This window comes from Panthera pardus, unplaced genomic scaffold (genome assembly GCF_024362965.1).
Source record: "Panthera pardus isolate Hobbes unplaced genomic scaffold, ASM2436296v1 HiC_scaffold_10, whole genome shotgun sequence".
Taxonomy (NCBI): domain Eukaryota; kingdom Metazoa; phylum Chordata; class Mammalia; order Carnivora; family Felidae; genus Panthera; species Panthera pardus.
The window spans coordinates 62944377-62958702 of NW_026526655.1; the positions used below are offsets into that span (position 1 = coordinate 62944377).

The 14326-nt window shown below is 36.4% G+C and overlaps 1 protein-coding gene and 1 pseudogene across 5 annotated transcripts in view; both read left to right on the forward strand.

Moving 5' to 3' along the window:
* FASTKD1 (FAST kinase domains 1) overlaps positions 1-14326 on the forward strand; it is a 47573-nt gene that overhangs the window by 2129 nt on the left and 31118 nt on the right. For all 5 annotated transcript variants that reach the window (XM_019458873.2, XM_019458893.2, XM_019458903.2 and 2 more), the window contains exons 2-3: positions 29-548; positions 3172-3240. In XM_019458873.2, coding sequence (XP_019314418.1) covers positions 214-548; positions 3172-3240 — 404 coding nt within the window. In that variant the 5' untranslated portion in view covers positions 29-213. The remainder of the gene's footprint in view (positions 1-28; positions 549-3171; positions 3241-14326) is intronic.
* LOC109272625 (39S ribosomal protein L52, mitochondrial-like) lies at positions 3602-7908 on the forward strand (annotated as a pseudogene).

Genomic DNA, 14326 nt, shown 5'->3' on the forward strand with positions numbered 1-14326 from the left:
AATCCATGTCAAACCAATCCTTTTACAGAAGCTGCATTTTGGAATGGGATTTGGAGTTATCATAATGGAAGCAAAATACATGAAGGAGAAATAGTTACCTTTTTACCACGATATTACACCTGACTACTTGTTGCAAATAGTCTTCCTACCTAAGAAAATTTGTGACATAAATGAAAAAATACCTTTTTAAAAAAAGATTTATTGTTTGTAAATATGCTTCGCCTAAGAGCTGTTTGTCCATTCTCCTGGAGAGCGTTTCAGTTTCGATCCTGCAGTTGTAAACCACTAATTACCGAAATGATTAAGTGTACAGATGAAGGGCAAATCTTTGATCTTATTCAAAAAAGCAAAGCTGTACTTTCAGAAAAGCAGGTGGAATGTGCATTTAATATACTTTGGCAGTTTCAAAAGCAGAAGACCAGCTTTTTAAAAAATGTTGAGTGTGTCAGAGACCATCCCCAGTTTATTACTCTTCATAATTTAGCTACAAGTCAAATGGAATTCATGAATGATGATACCCTGGTGAATGTGTTGTACCTCACACAACAGTAAGTAATGTACTTTTACATTTTATAGAAATGATTATAGTTTATAATTATATATCAGTTTTCTAAAAATCTCTTTAAAATGAAAAACAGTGTGGTTTTTTTTTCCCTATAAATAGTATCCCTGATCATTGAATATTTTTAAGATGTTTAGAGGATCATTTAACAATATATGGTGGTAATCATTTAACAATATATATGAATATCAAACATCCTGTTGTGCAACCTAAATATATACAATTTTTACTTGTTAGTCATAGCTCAATAAAGCTGGGAAAACATTAAAAAAGAAAAGAAATTTTACATTATTTGCAAGGGAATCCAGCCTCAAAAGAACTGGATTTTCTAAGTAAAATATTCAGCAGGTATAGAAGGGAAACACACACACACACACACACACACACACAGAAGTTGCAATTAGTCTGTTTCTTAGTCTCATTCATGGAAAAATAAGTTTTCTCACTTGATTGGCTAACCTGTGAGGACTATCAGTAACTATAGATGTCAGCATTGCACAAAGCAGAGATACAGTTGTTTTTATTAGGAAGTCCGCTTATACAGGAAAGGGGCTTAAGGCTTTACCTATTTGGGGGAGTGGTGTTAGACTAAAAGAAGAATGCCTTCCCTTTTTTGGTGGTCTTTCTGTGGTTGCAAAGTTTCTTCTCTGAGGTATATGAAGAGAGTATGTAATGATAATGGGCAAGATACCTGTTTTGCTTTCTCAGTGGTCATGTCAGCTTGGAAAACGATGAATAAAATAAAATTCAACAAGTCTTTATTGCAGGACTCTTCAGAAGCTTTAATATGTTAATGTATACTGTAGATCTCTGAGCGAGGGCAGTTTCCAGACCACAAAACATTGTGTTAAACACCTCACAAGACTCATGTGTGTTAGGCAGATGGAGGAATGCTGCTTGGTGATGATTTACCTAAAAACTATATTTCTGTGTTTTGCTCCTAAGTCATATTTTAATTATGAAAGGATTCAAGAGTAAAATATAATTTTGTTTTCAGGTTTTAAAAGCAATATGTAGTTCAATTTTGCTTCATGACTCAACGTGAAAGTTTCTGATTTTTGGGAGACAAACTAATATAGGCTTAATGCTATAAAGATATTGAAATTGGTTAAAAAGATATTTTTATACCTACAATATATAGTGTATGTGGTTTAGTTATATAGAAGGTATTCATGGTTAATGAAGCTATACTGGAGGAGGAACTCTTATATGTTCTGATGGTACAATGTATATCAAGAACTGTAAAGATACCCTTGGATCCAATAATTTTGCTTCTAAAGTTTATCTCTAAGAAAATAATCTGGGATATGAATGGATAAAGAAGATGTGGTAAATATGTATACAATGGAGTATTACTCAGCAATCAAAAAGAATGAAATCTTGCCATTTGCAACTACATGGATGGAACTAGAGGGTATTAAGCTAAGCAAAATTAGTCAGAGAAAGACGAATACCATATGACTTCATTCACATGTGGAATTTAATATACAAAACAGATGAATGTAAGGGAAGGGAAGCAAAAATAATATAAAAACAAGGAAGGGACGACATAAGAGACTCTTAAATACAGAGAACAAATTGAGGGTCGCTGGAAGAGTTGGGGGTGCAGGGGTGGGCTAAATGGGTAAGGGGCATTAGGAAAGACACTTATTGGGATGAGCATTGGGTGTTATACAGAGGGAATGAATCTACTCCTGAAATCATTATTGCATTATATACAAACTAACTTGGGTGTAAATAAATAAATAAATAAATAAATAAATAAAATGCAAAAAAAAAAAAAAGAAAATAATCTGGGGTACATATTTAAGATTATTGTGCGTTGATATTCATGCCAGCATTATTTATAATATTGAAAAACTAAAATTCTAATAGTAGGTGGATGTTTAAATGATACTATATTCATTTAATGGAATAATATACAATGTTTAAAAATTGTTTTGAACACTATGTAGTGTCATGGGCAAATGCTGAAAAGGGCAGGGTACAAAAGTGTAAAAGTGAGGTGCCTGGCTGGCTCAGTCAGTGGAGCATGTGACTCTCGATCTTGGGGTTGTGAGTTTTAGCCTCACATTGCATGTAGAGATTACTTAAAAATAAAACCTTTTAACAAAATAAAAAAAAAAAAAACTGTAAAAGGAATATGTATATTCCGTATGTGTGTAGAAAAGACAAATGGAGCAAAAATGCTACAGATTAATGATGGTGGCTGTTTATGAGTACAGACCTATAAATAAGTTTTAGTACCCTATTCAAGTTTTTCTTTATTTTACAAAACTCTCCTATAAAAATATTTTTCTAATCAGAGAAAAGTAATATATATTATGTGTACTTTTAAAATAATATGTATTGTTGAATGTTCTCATTGTTCAGTGGAAGGCATTGAACAGATAAAAGAATGAGAGAGGCATGGGATAAAATGTAGATGTTTATTATACCGTATCAAGAAATCAAAATACTGAAATGGGAATGGACCAGAAATAAAGACTGTGTAAGAGTATAATAACTTGAGGTTCACTTTTGCATTATAATTGTTAACTTGCATGATTGTTTTTAATACTTTAAAAATGTTTATGTATGGAAAATTATTTTCTCTTGATTTTATTGAGGTGTGCTACTGAGACCCATGACCTACTGGTTGAAGCTCTAGTTACAGAAGCATGGAGAAGACTGGAAAGGCAAGTACTTTGGGTTCATTTTCTAAGATCACAGTTATCCTATTCAAGGTTAACTGAAATCTTGTAGAGAAAGAATAGGGAGCTGCTGCCTACCTATCAACTTTCACTAAAAAAAAAAAAAAAAATTAGTTGGGGGTATTTTGATTGTGTAAAGTAAAAGAATGAGGAATGTGTATTTTCCTTAAGAGACAAAGAAAGCTTGAATATTTGCTCTTTATTTATTTAAAAAAATTAAAAATTTTAATGTTTATTTAAATGTTTAATTTACTTTTTTATGTTTATTTTTAATGTTTATTTTTGAGAGAGAGAGAGAAAAGAGTGCAAGTAGGAGAGAGAAAAGAGTGCAAGTAGGAGAGAGAGGCAATCTGAAGCAGGCTCCAAACTCCCAGCTGTCAGCACAGAGCCGGACATGGGACTTGAACCCACGAACCATGAGATCATGACCTGAGCTGAAGTCAGACGTTTAACCGACTGAACCACCCAGGCGCCCCTAAAAAATTTTTTTTAATGTTTATTTATTTTTGGGAGACAGAGACAGAGTGAGCAGGGAAAGGGTAGAGAGAGAAAGAGATGTAGAATCTGAAGCAGGCTCCAGGCTCCAAGCTGCCAGCACAGAGGCCGATGCAGGGCTCGACCTCACAAATTGCAACATCATGACCTGAGCTGAAGTTGGACACTTAACTGACTGAGGCACCAATATTTGCTTTTTAAATTAAGAGTGGAAACAGTGTGCTTTGCCACATATATAATTAGTCAAAATATAAGTAAGGTGGAGCAACAGCTATTTGGCTTTTTGAATCTTCTTTTCTGGAAGATTTTGCTTCAGAAAGAAAAGATTTGGAGCCCTGACTGGTTCAGTGGTAGGGTATGCAACTCTTGATCTTGGGATTGTGAGTTTGAGCCTATATTAGGGGTAGAATTTATTTTAAAAACTTAAGAAAAAAAGAAAGGAAAGATTCTCTGAGTGATAGGCTGCCTATAAAAACCTAGAAATTCAGGAGCCGTAAAAGGAGAGAAAAGAAGACACCAGTTTAGTAGAAAGGAAAACTATTTAACATTGTTTAGCAGCATTTGTAGGTACTTGCCTATCACTTCTTTATTGAGAGACAATGAACATCACTCATAGGTGACTTAGATGCTTTCAAGTTCACTGCTGTGACTATGATTGATTCAGATCTCTTTCCTCTACTATACAGAGCTTTATTTGTAGCATGTTGCCATAATCAGCAGTCATCTAGAAAAATGTAAAATTTGTTCAGGGCATTCTTCTTATGAGTACAGTGAAGTCTATTCTATACAAAACCATGCTATTTATGCTATATGAGAATATGTGAGAAACTCCATTTATAAAAGAGTTGAGATAATAACAGACCTCATTTTGGAAAATTGTTAGCTATTTCTGAAAATTTTGAACTTTTTAATGTAGGGATCACCATAGCCTAGGTCTCTTATTAGTGGAGTAAACAAATGTTAGTGAAGAAAGGGAAAATCAAAGTGAGAAAGAGAAAGGAGGATTTAAAAACCACAGAACAGAGAGGTGGTTCAAGATGGTGGCATAGATATCCTACTCACTCTACCAAAGACACACCAAATCTACAACTACATATAGAACGTCAGTCTCTGAAAAAGACCTGGAGACTAGCTGAACAACTCCACAACAAAGATGGCAGGGCCACATTGAGACCGGTGGGAGAGGTAGAGATTGGTTTCACCAGGAACCCCACTCCTGACTCAGTGACCCACAAAAGGGAGGGATCTAACAAATATGGAGCATATTCCTGAGGAGTGAGGGGTTTGAGCCCCACATCAGGAGCCCCAATTCTTGGGACCTGTACCAGAGAGATGAGCTCCCAGATGTCTGTCTTTGAAAACCAATGGGGCTTACATCAAGGAGACCCAAGGGTTATAGGAAACTGGAACTCACCCTTAAAAGTGCTCACACGCAGACTTACTTGTCCTGGAACCCAGCACAAAAATGGCAGGTTGGAAGTGCCTAGGCCGTATGTGAAGGAGATTCACTGGGTAAGCTTAAAGTGCCTGCCAGAGGGACAGAGGTCTATTGGAGCTCTCTCTCTGGCTAAAGGCACTGGTGCACACCATTTTTGCAGTCTATCTTGCTAGCACCAGCGCTAGCTGGTGCCATTTTAGCACTTTCCTTCAGCCTTGTGAAAGTTGTTTACTCTGCATCTGTGTTCTTCTGTGGCTCTGCCCCACCAAACCTGTTGGGCCAGCTTGCCCTGACCTTTGCTCCCCACAAACCCACAGTGCTAAAATTGGTAGGCAGGCAGCCTTGCCTTGGCCTGGTGCTTGCTCTTCCTTGGCCCCAGCAAAGCTGACAGGTGTGTGCAGTCCATAGAGGGAGTGCTTTGAACACCTGCCTCTTGTGGCCAGGGGTGTTTGCGTTTCTGGGACCTATGGAACTGAAATAATTACAGAGTTCTTGGCAGGCTAAAACCCCCAGAGCAATTTACAGATAGCAGACTGAAATACCCCAGTCTTCCTGTGACCGCTCCTTCAAGACTGAAGAGATAGCTCTTTTGCCTAATACATAGGAACAAGCACTGAGAGTTAAGGAAATATTAGGAAACAAAAGAATATGTTCCAAATGAGAGAAGAAGATAAAACTCCTGAAAAAACCTAACGAAACAGAGATAAGGTTGTGCCTGGGTGGCTAAGTCGGTTAAGTACCCGACTTTGGCTCAGGTCATGATCTCACAGTTTGGTTCATGAGTTCATGCCCTGCATCGGGCTCCGTACTGACAGCTTGGAGCCTGGAGCCTGCTTTGGATTCTGTGTCTCACTCTGTCTCTGCTACTCCCCTGCTTGTACTCTGTCTCTGTCTCTCTGTCTCAAAAATAAATAAACGTTTTAAAAAAACCACATACAAGAAACAGGGATAAGTAACTTACCTGATAGAGACTTCAAAGTAATGGTCATAAAGATGCTCACTGATCTCAGAAGAATGGATGAACACAGAACTTCAGCAAAGAGATGGAGAATATAAGAATGTACATGGAACTGAAGAATATAATAACTGAAAGATATACTACAGGAATTCAACAGCAGAGTAGATGAAGCAGAAGAAAAGATTAGTGACTTGGACCAGGGCAATAGAACTCACTCAAACGGAGCAGCAAGAAAAAAAAAAAAAGATAATTTGAGGGGCCTATGGGACAACATCAAGTGGAACAATGTTCACATAATAGGTGTCCTGTTAGGAGAAGATAAAGGAGAAAGGGATAGAAAACCTATCTGAAGAAATTATGGCTGAAAGCTTCATTTATCTGGGGAAAGAAACAGACATTCAGATCTAGGAAGCCCAGAGAGTTCTGAATGAAATGAACTCAAAGAGAGTCACACCAAGACACGTTATAATTATGTCAAAGGTTAAAGAGAGAATCTTAAAAGCAGCAGGAGAAAAACAACTTGTTATGTATAAGGGACCCCCTGGCCCCCAGACTTTAATCAAGTTTTTCAGCAGAAACTTTGCAGGCCAGAAGGGAGTGCCGAAAGCAAAAAATCTTCAACCAAGAATACTCTGCTTGACAAGATTATCTTTCAGAATTCAAGGAGAGAAAAAGTTTTCCAGACAAGCAAAAACTGGACAAGTTCATCACTACTAAACTGGGCTTATAAGACACGTTAAAGGGACTTCTTTAAGCCAAAAAGAAAGGCCAACTGGTAACAAGAAAACATATGAAAGTAAAAGTCTTTCTGGTAAGGTAAGTATATATTAGGGGTAGTGGACTAATCACTTATTTTAGTATGAAGGTTAAAAGGCAAAAGTAGTAAAAATAAGTATAACTACAACAATAACTACAAGTTTAACTATAGTTAAAGGATATACAAAATTAAAAGATGTAAAATGTGGCATCAAAAACATAAACTGTGGGAAGGGGAAAATACAGTTTTAGAATGCATTCAAACGTAACTTGCTATCAACTTAAACTGGGATGTGCATAGGCTAATATATGTAAGCCTCAGGAAAACACAAAGCAAAAACCTATGGTAGATATACAAAAGATCATGAGAATGGAATCTAAACACTAAAGGAAGGCATCAAACTACAAGGGAAGAGAGCAAGAGGAAAAAGGAGCAGAGAAGAACTACAAAACAACCAGAATACAGTTAACAAAATGACAATGAGGATATACCATCTATAACCACTTTAAACATAAATGGACTGACACCCACTTCTAGCTCTCTTGCCTCAGCATGGCTGCTTTAGGTGTGTGGAGGCTGCACAGCAGTGTGGTGGGTTAGGTGGGCGGCCAATGGTGACTCCAGTGAGTGCTGGTCTGGGGGGAACTGGGGAACCAGAAGCTCGGTTGAATCCTCATGGAACTGTTTTTCTCCACCCAGGCAGGGCCTGGCTACCAACCCCTCTGTCTACGGACCCTTTACAGAGTTCCCAGACTGATCTTACACAGATGGCCGCCCTGTACCTCCAATGAAAGGCCAGCTTCGAAGAAAAGCCCAAAGGGAGATGTTTGCAAGATGAGTTGCACTGCTATCACAGAAAATGGATGCTGGCTTACAGTCATGGCAGCTTAGCAGGAGAAGTTGCAGGAAGAAGAAAGGAGGCAGAAAAAGGCTGTTAAAACCCAAAGGGGCTCTACTGCAGAACCCACAACTAAGTCAATAAGTAGCAATTCCTGTCTCCCTTCACCAGCCTCTCTCTGGTTTTCTTTTCTCCTCCTCCTTCTTCTTCTTTTAAATGTTTGTTTATTTTTGAGAGAGAAAGCACGAGTGGAGGAGGGGCAGTGAGAGGGGGCCAGAGGATCTGAAGCAGCTCTATGCTGTGGGGCTTCAAGTCACGAACTATGAGATCATGACCTGACCTGGCTTTCTTTTCTATCATCTATATGCCTCATCCTAGCCAGAAGAGAGCCTTCCTATTCCCCATCTGTCTTCATAAGAGTTTGGGTACCAGGAAGAATGGGTTGTAAGATCACTGCCTTGAGGGGTTGGCTCAGTGCACTTACCCTGGCTCCATTCCAGTTCAGCAGAATCTTGTTCTGGGATGCTTACCCCTTTTGCAGACCATAAGACTGGCCAAACTATGAACAGTAGCTACTCTGTGAACATGAAAAAGGGGCAACAGTTTTTCTGGCTTTAGCTAGGCATTCAAGCCTTTAACAGCCCATACACAGCTCAGGCTGTGTGCAGTTATTCATTTAATAAATGTTTGATGAAAAGGGCAACCCCTCCCCCCAAATGGACCAAATTCTTCAATCAAAAGATAGGGAGTGACTGAATGGATAAAAAGCAAGACCCATCTATATGCTGCCTATAAGAGACTCACCTTAGATGTAATGACACACAGGTTGAAAGTGAAGAGATGGAAAAAGATGTTTTATGTGAATGGAAACCAAAAGTAAGCTGGGGTAGCTATACTTATATCAGACAAAATAGACTTAAACCAGATTGTAATAAAAGAAAAAGGTGGGCATTACATAATGATAAAAGGGTCAATCTAGCAGGAAGAGACAACATTTGTAAATATTTATGCACCCAATATAGATGGATCTAAAAGTATAAAGCAATATTAACAGACCTAAAGAGAGAAATTGACAATAAGACAATGATAGTAAGGGCCTTTAATATCACTCTTACATCGAGGAATAGATCATCCAGACAAATAATAAGGAAACATTAGCCTTAAAATACATTAGACCAGATGGATTTAGATATATACAAAACATTTTACCAAAAACCAACAGAATATACATTCTTAAGTGTATGTGGAATATTCTCCAGAACAGATAATATGTTTAGCCACAAAACAAGTCTCAATAAATTTTGGAAGATTGAAGCCCTATCAAGCATCTTTTCAGACCACAATGGTATGACATTGGAAATCAATCACAAAAAAAATGGAAAAATTGCAAATATGTGGAGATTTGACAACATGCCACCAGACAACCAATTGATGAATTAAAAAATGAAAAAAAATAACCTTGAGATAAATGAAAATTAAAATACAGCTTTCCAAAATCTGGGATGTAGCAAAAGCAGTTTTAACAAGGAAGTTCATAATACTACAGACCTACTTCGAGAAAAAAGTGCCTGGCTGCCTGTGTGGCTCAGTCCGTTAAGTGTCTGACTCTGGTTTTCGGCTCAGGTCATGATCTCACAGTTTGTGAGTTCAAGCCCCGCATAAGGCTCTGCACTGATGAGCCTGCTGGGGATTATCTGTCTCCCTCTCTCTGCCTCTCTCTCTCTCAAAAATAAATGAAAATAAACATTTATAAAAATAGAATGAATAAATATATTTGCATCTATTAGAAAGGAAACAAGTAAAATCTCAAATAAATAATCTAACTTTATACTTAAAGGAACTAGAAAACAAGGAATAAATGAAGCCCAAAGCTAGTAGAAGGAAGGCAATAGCAAAAGTCAGAAGAAATAAACGCAATAGAGACTAAAGAGACAATAGAAAAGACCAATAAAACTAAGAGCTGGTTTTTTGAAAAGATAAAGTTGGTAAACCTTTAGCTAGATTTACTAAGAAAAAAAGAAGGCTTAAATAATGGAATCAGATGAAAGAAGGAACATTAAAACTGATACTAAAATAATGCAAAGGCTAATAAGGGACTATGATAACTGTATACCAACAAATTGGACAATTAGAAGAAATGGATACATTTCTAGAAATAATCTTATAATACTAAATCATGAAGTAATAGAAAATCTGAACAGACCAATTACTAGCAAGGAGATAGAGTCAGTAATCAAAAAACTCCCAACAATTAAAAGTCCAGGACCAGACAGCTTTAGTGGTGAATTCTAGCAAACATTCAAAGAAGATTTAATACCTATTCTTCTCAAACTCTCTGAAAAAATTGAAGAGGAGGGAACACTTCCAAACTCATTTTACAAGGCCACCATTGCTCTGATACCAAAATCAGACAAGGGCACCATAAAAGAAGAAAATTATAAGTCAGTATGAACATAAATGAACATAGATGTAAAAATCCTCAACAAAATATTAGCAAACCAAAATCAACAATACATTAAAAAAGTCATATGCCATGGTCAAGTGGGATTTATTCCAAGGATGCAAAGATGGTTCAACATCTGCAAATCAATGTGATATGCCGCATTAACAAAATGGAGGATAAAAAATTATATGATCATCTCAATAGATGCAGGAAAAGCATTTGACAAAATTCAACATTGATTTATGATTAAAAAAAAAAAAAACTCAACAAAGAAGTTATAGAGGGAATGTCCCTCATCATAATAAAGGCCATAAATGACATGCCCACAGCTAAGATCATACCCAATGATAGAAAGCTGAAAAATTTCCCCCTAAGATCATGCCCACTCTTAGCACTTTTATTCAGTATAGTATTGGAAGTCCGAGTCAGAGCAATTAGGCAAGAAAAAGAAAAGGCATCCAAATTGGAAAGAAAGAAGTAAAGCTGTCACCATTTGCAGATGACATGATTTTGTGTAAAGAAAACCCCAAAGACAACACCAAAAACCTGTGAGAACTAATAAATTCAGTAAAGTTATAGGATACAAAATCAACATATAAAATATCTGTTGCACTTTTGTACACTAACAGCATACAATTAGAAAACAAAATTTAGAGGACACTCCCATTTATATTTGCTTCAAAAGGAATTAAATACCTAGGAATAAATGTAAACGATGATGTGAAAGACTTGTACACTGAAAACTAAGACATTGGTGAAAGAAATCAAAGAAGACACCAATAAATTGAAAGATAATTCCATGGTCATAGATTGGAAAAATTTATATTGTCAAAATGTCTATATTACACAAAACAACATATAGTGTCAATGCAACCCTATCAAAATTCCAATGGGATTTTTCACAGAAATAGAACAAACAATCCTAAAATTTGTATGGAATCACAAAAGATCCCTACCAGCCAAAACAGTCTTGAGAACAAAAAGAGGAGGCATCATGCACCCTGATTTCAAATCATATTAGAAACCTGTAGTAATCAAAACAGTGTGTTATTGGCATAAAAACAGACAGATCAATGGAACAGAATAGAGAGCCCAGAAATAAACCTGTGCACGTATGGTCAATTAATTTACAACAAGAATATACAATGGGGAAAGGACAGTCTCTTCAATAAATGGTGCTGGGGAAACTGAACAGCCACATACAAAAGAATGAAACTGGACCACTATCTTACACCATACTCAAAAATAAGCTCAAAATGGAATAAACACTTGACTACAAGACCAAATGGCATAAAACTCTTGGAAGAAAACATAGGCAGTAAGCTCCTTGAAATTGCTCTTAGTGATATTTTTTTTGGATCTCATTCCAAGGGCAATGGCAATAAAAGAAAAATAACCAAGGAGACAACGTTAAAAAGCTTTTGCACAGTGAAGAAAATCATCAACAAAATGAAAAGGCAACCTACTGAATGGGAGAAGATATTTGTGAATCATACAACTGAATAAGGGTTAATATCCAAAATATAGAAAGAACTACAATTAAATAACATCAACAACACAACACAAATCTGATTAAAATATGGGCAAGGAGCTGAATAGATCTTTTTCCGAAGAAGACATACAGATGGCCAATGGGCATATGAAACTGTGCTCAGCATCAGTAATCATTGGAAATGCAAATCAAAAGCACTACGAAGTATATCACACCTGTCAAAATGGCCATTATCAAAAAGACAAAAAAGTAACAAGTCTTGGCGAGGATGTGGGGCAAAGGGAACCCTCTTACACTATTGGTGGGAATGTAAATCAGTACAGCCACCATGGAAAACATTATGGATATTCTACAAAAACTAAAAATAGAGCCACCATATGATCCAATAAATCCACTTCTGGGTATTTATCCAAAGAAAATAAAAACACTAATCAAAGATATATGCACCCTTATGTTCATTGCAGCATTATTTACAATATTCAAGATATGGAAATAACCACAGGGTCCATTAATGGATGAGTGGATAAAGAAAATGTAGTGTATATATACAATGGAATATTACTCAGCCATAAAAAAGAATGAAATCTTGTCATTTGTAAGCACATGGATGGACCTTGTGGATATTAGGCCAACTGAAATAAGCCAGAGAAAGACAAATGTCATATAATTTCATTTATATATGGGAATCTAAAAACAGATGAGCAGACAAAACAAAACTTATAAGTGCAGACAATAGATTGGTGGTTGCCAGAGGGGAGGAGAGTTGGAGGGTGAGCAAAATGGGAGAAGATGGGCAAGAGTTACAAACTTCCAGTCACAAAATAAGTAAGTCATGGGGTTGTGATGTACAGCATGGTGACCAGAGTCAACAATATTATATTACATATTATATAGTAACTTTATATGGTGGCAGGAGGAAATTAGACTTATTGGGGTACTCATTTTACAGTGTATATAAATAACAATTCATCATATTGTATACCTGAAACTAATATAATGTTGTGTGTCAGTTATACCTTGATAAAAAATAAAAGCCATGGAACACAACACAAATGTATGGAGGTTAAATAACATGACACTAACAATGAATGGGTCAACTCTGAAACCAAATGATAAGTCAAAAATTACATGGAAACAAATGTAAATGAAAAAACCAAGTTACTAAAGTCTTGGGGATGCAGCAAAGTGGTTCTAAGAGGGAAGTTTATAGTAATACAGGCCTCAAGAAGCAAGAAAAGTCTTAAAACAACCTCACTTTACACCTAAAGGAGCTAGAAAAACCCAAAGAAACAAAACAAAACCCAAACTGAGCAAAAGGAAGGAGATAATTCAGATTAGAGCAGAAATAAATGATACAGAAACTAAACAAACAAATAAAACAAACAATAGAACATATCAATAAAAGCAGGAGCTGGTTCTTTGAAAAGCTCAGCAATGGTAAACCTCTAGTCAGACTCATAAAAAAAAAAAAAGAGACAGAGAGAGAGAGAACCCAAATAAAATTACTAATGGAAGAGAAGAAATAACAACCAACACCCACAGAAATACAATTTGTAACAGAGGGTTGCCTGGGTGGCTCAGTTCGCTAAGCATCCAACTCTTGGTTTTGGCTCAGGTCATGATCTCACAGTTTGTGGGTTCAAGCCCCACGTTGAGCTCTGTGCTGGAGGTCTGGAGCCTGCTTGGGATTCTTCTTCCCTCTCGCCTGCTCTCATATGCACTGTCTCTCAAAATAAATAAACAACAACAACAAAAAAAACCCCAAACAATTGTAACAATATTATGAAAACCTATATGCCAACAAATTGGATAACCTGGAAGAAATGGATAAACTCTTAAAAACATATAAGCTACCAAAGCTAAAGCAGGAGGAAATAGAAAATTTGAACAGACCAGTTACCAGCAATGTGAATCAGTAATCAACAAACTCCCCCAAATCAAAAGTCCATTACCGGATGACTTCATAGGCGAATTCTACCAAACATTTAAAGAAGAGTTATTATCTATTCTCAAACTACTCCAGAGAATAGAAGGAAAACTTCCAAATTTATTCTGTGAGACCAGTGTCACCCTATACCAAAACCAGATAAAGACACTGCAAAAAAAAGCGAACTACAGGCCCATATGTCTCATGAATACAGATGCAAAAATCCTCAGTGAAATATTAGCAAACTGAATTCAACAATACATTAAAAAAATTATACATCACAATCAACTGGGATTTATCCATGGGGTGCAAAGGTGGTTTAATATTTTAAAAATAATGTCATACTTCACATCAATAAAAGAAAGGATAAAAACCATATGATTGTTTCATTAGATGCAGAAAAGGCATTTGACAGAGTACAACATCCATTCATGATAAAAACCCTCTGCAAATTAGGTCTAGAGGGAACATAGCTCTACATAATGAAGACCTTATATGAATAACTCACAGCCAACATCATACTTAGTGGTGAAAAACTGAGAGCTTTTCCTCTAAGGTCAGGAACAAGACAAGAATGTCCACTCTCACCACTTTTATTTAACATAGTACTGGAAGTTCTAGCCATAGCAATTAGACAACATAAAGAAATAAAAGACATTCAAATTGTAAGGAAGGAGTAAAACTCTCAATATTTGCAGATGACATGATACTGGACATAGAAAA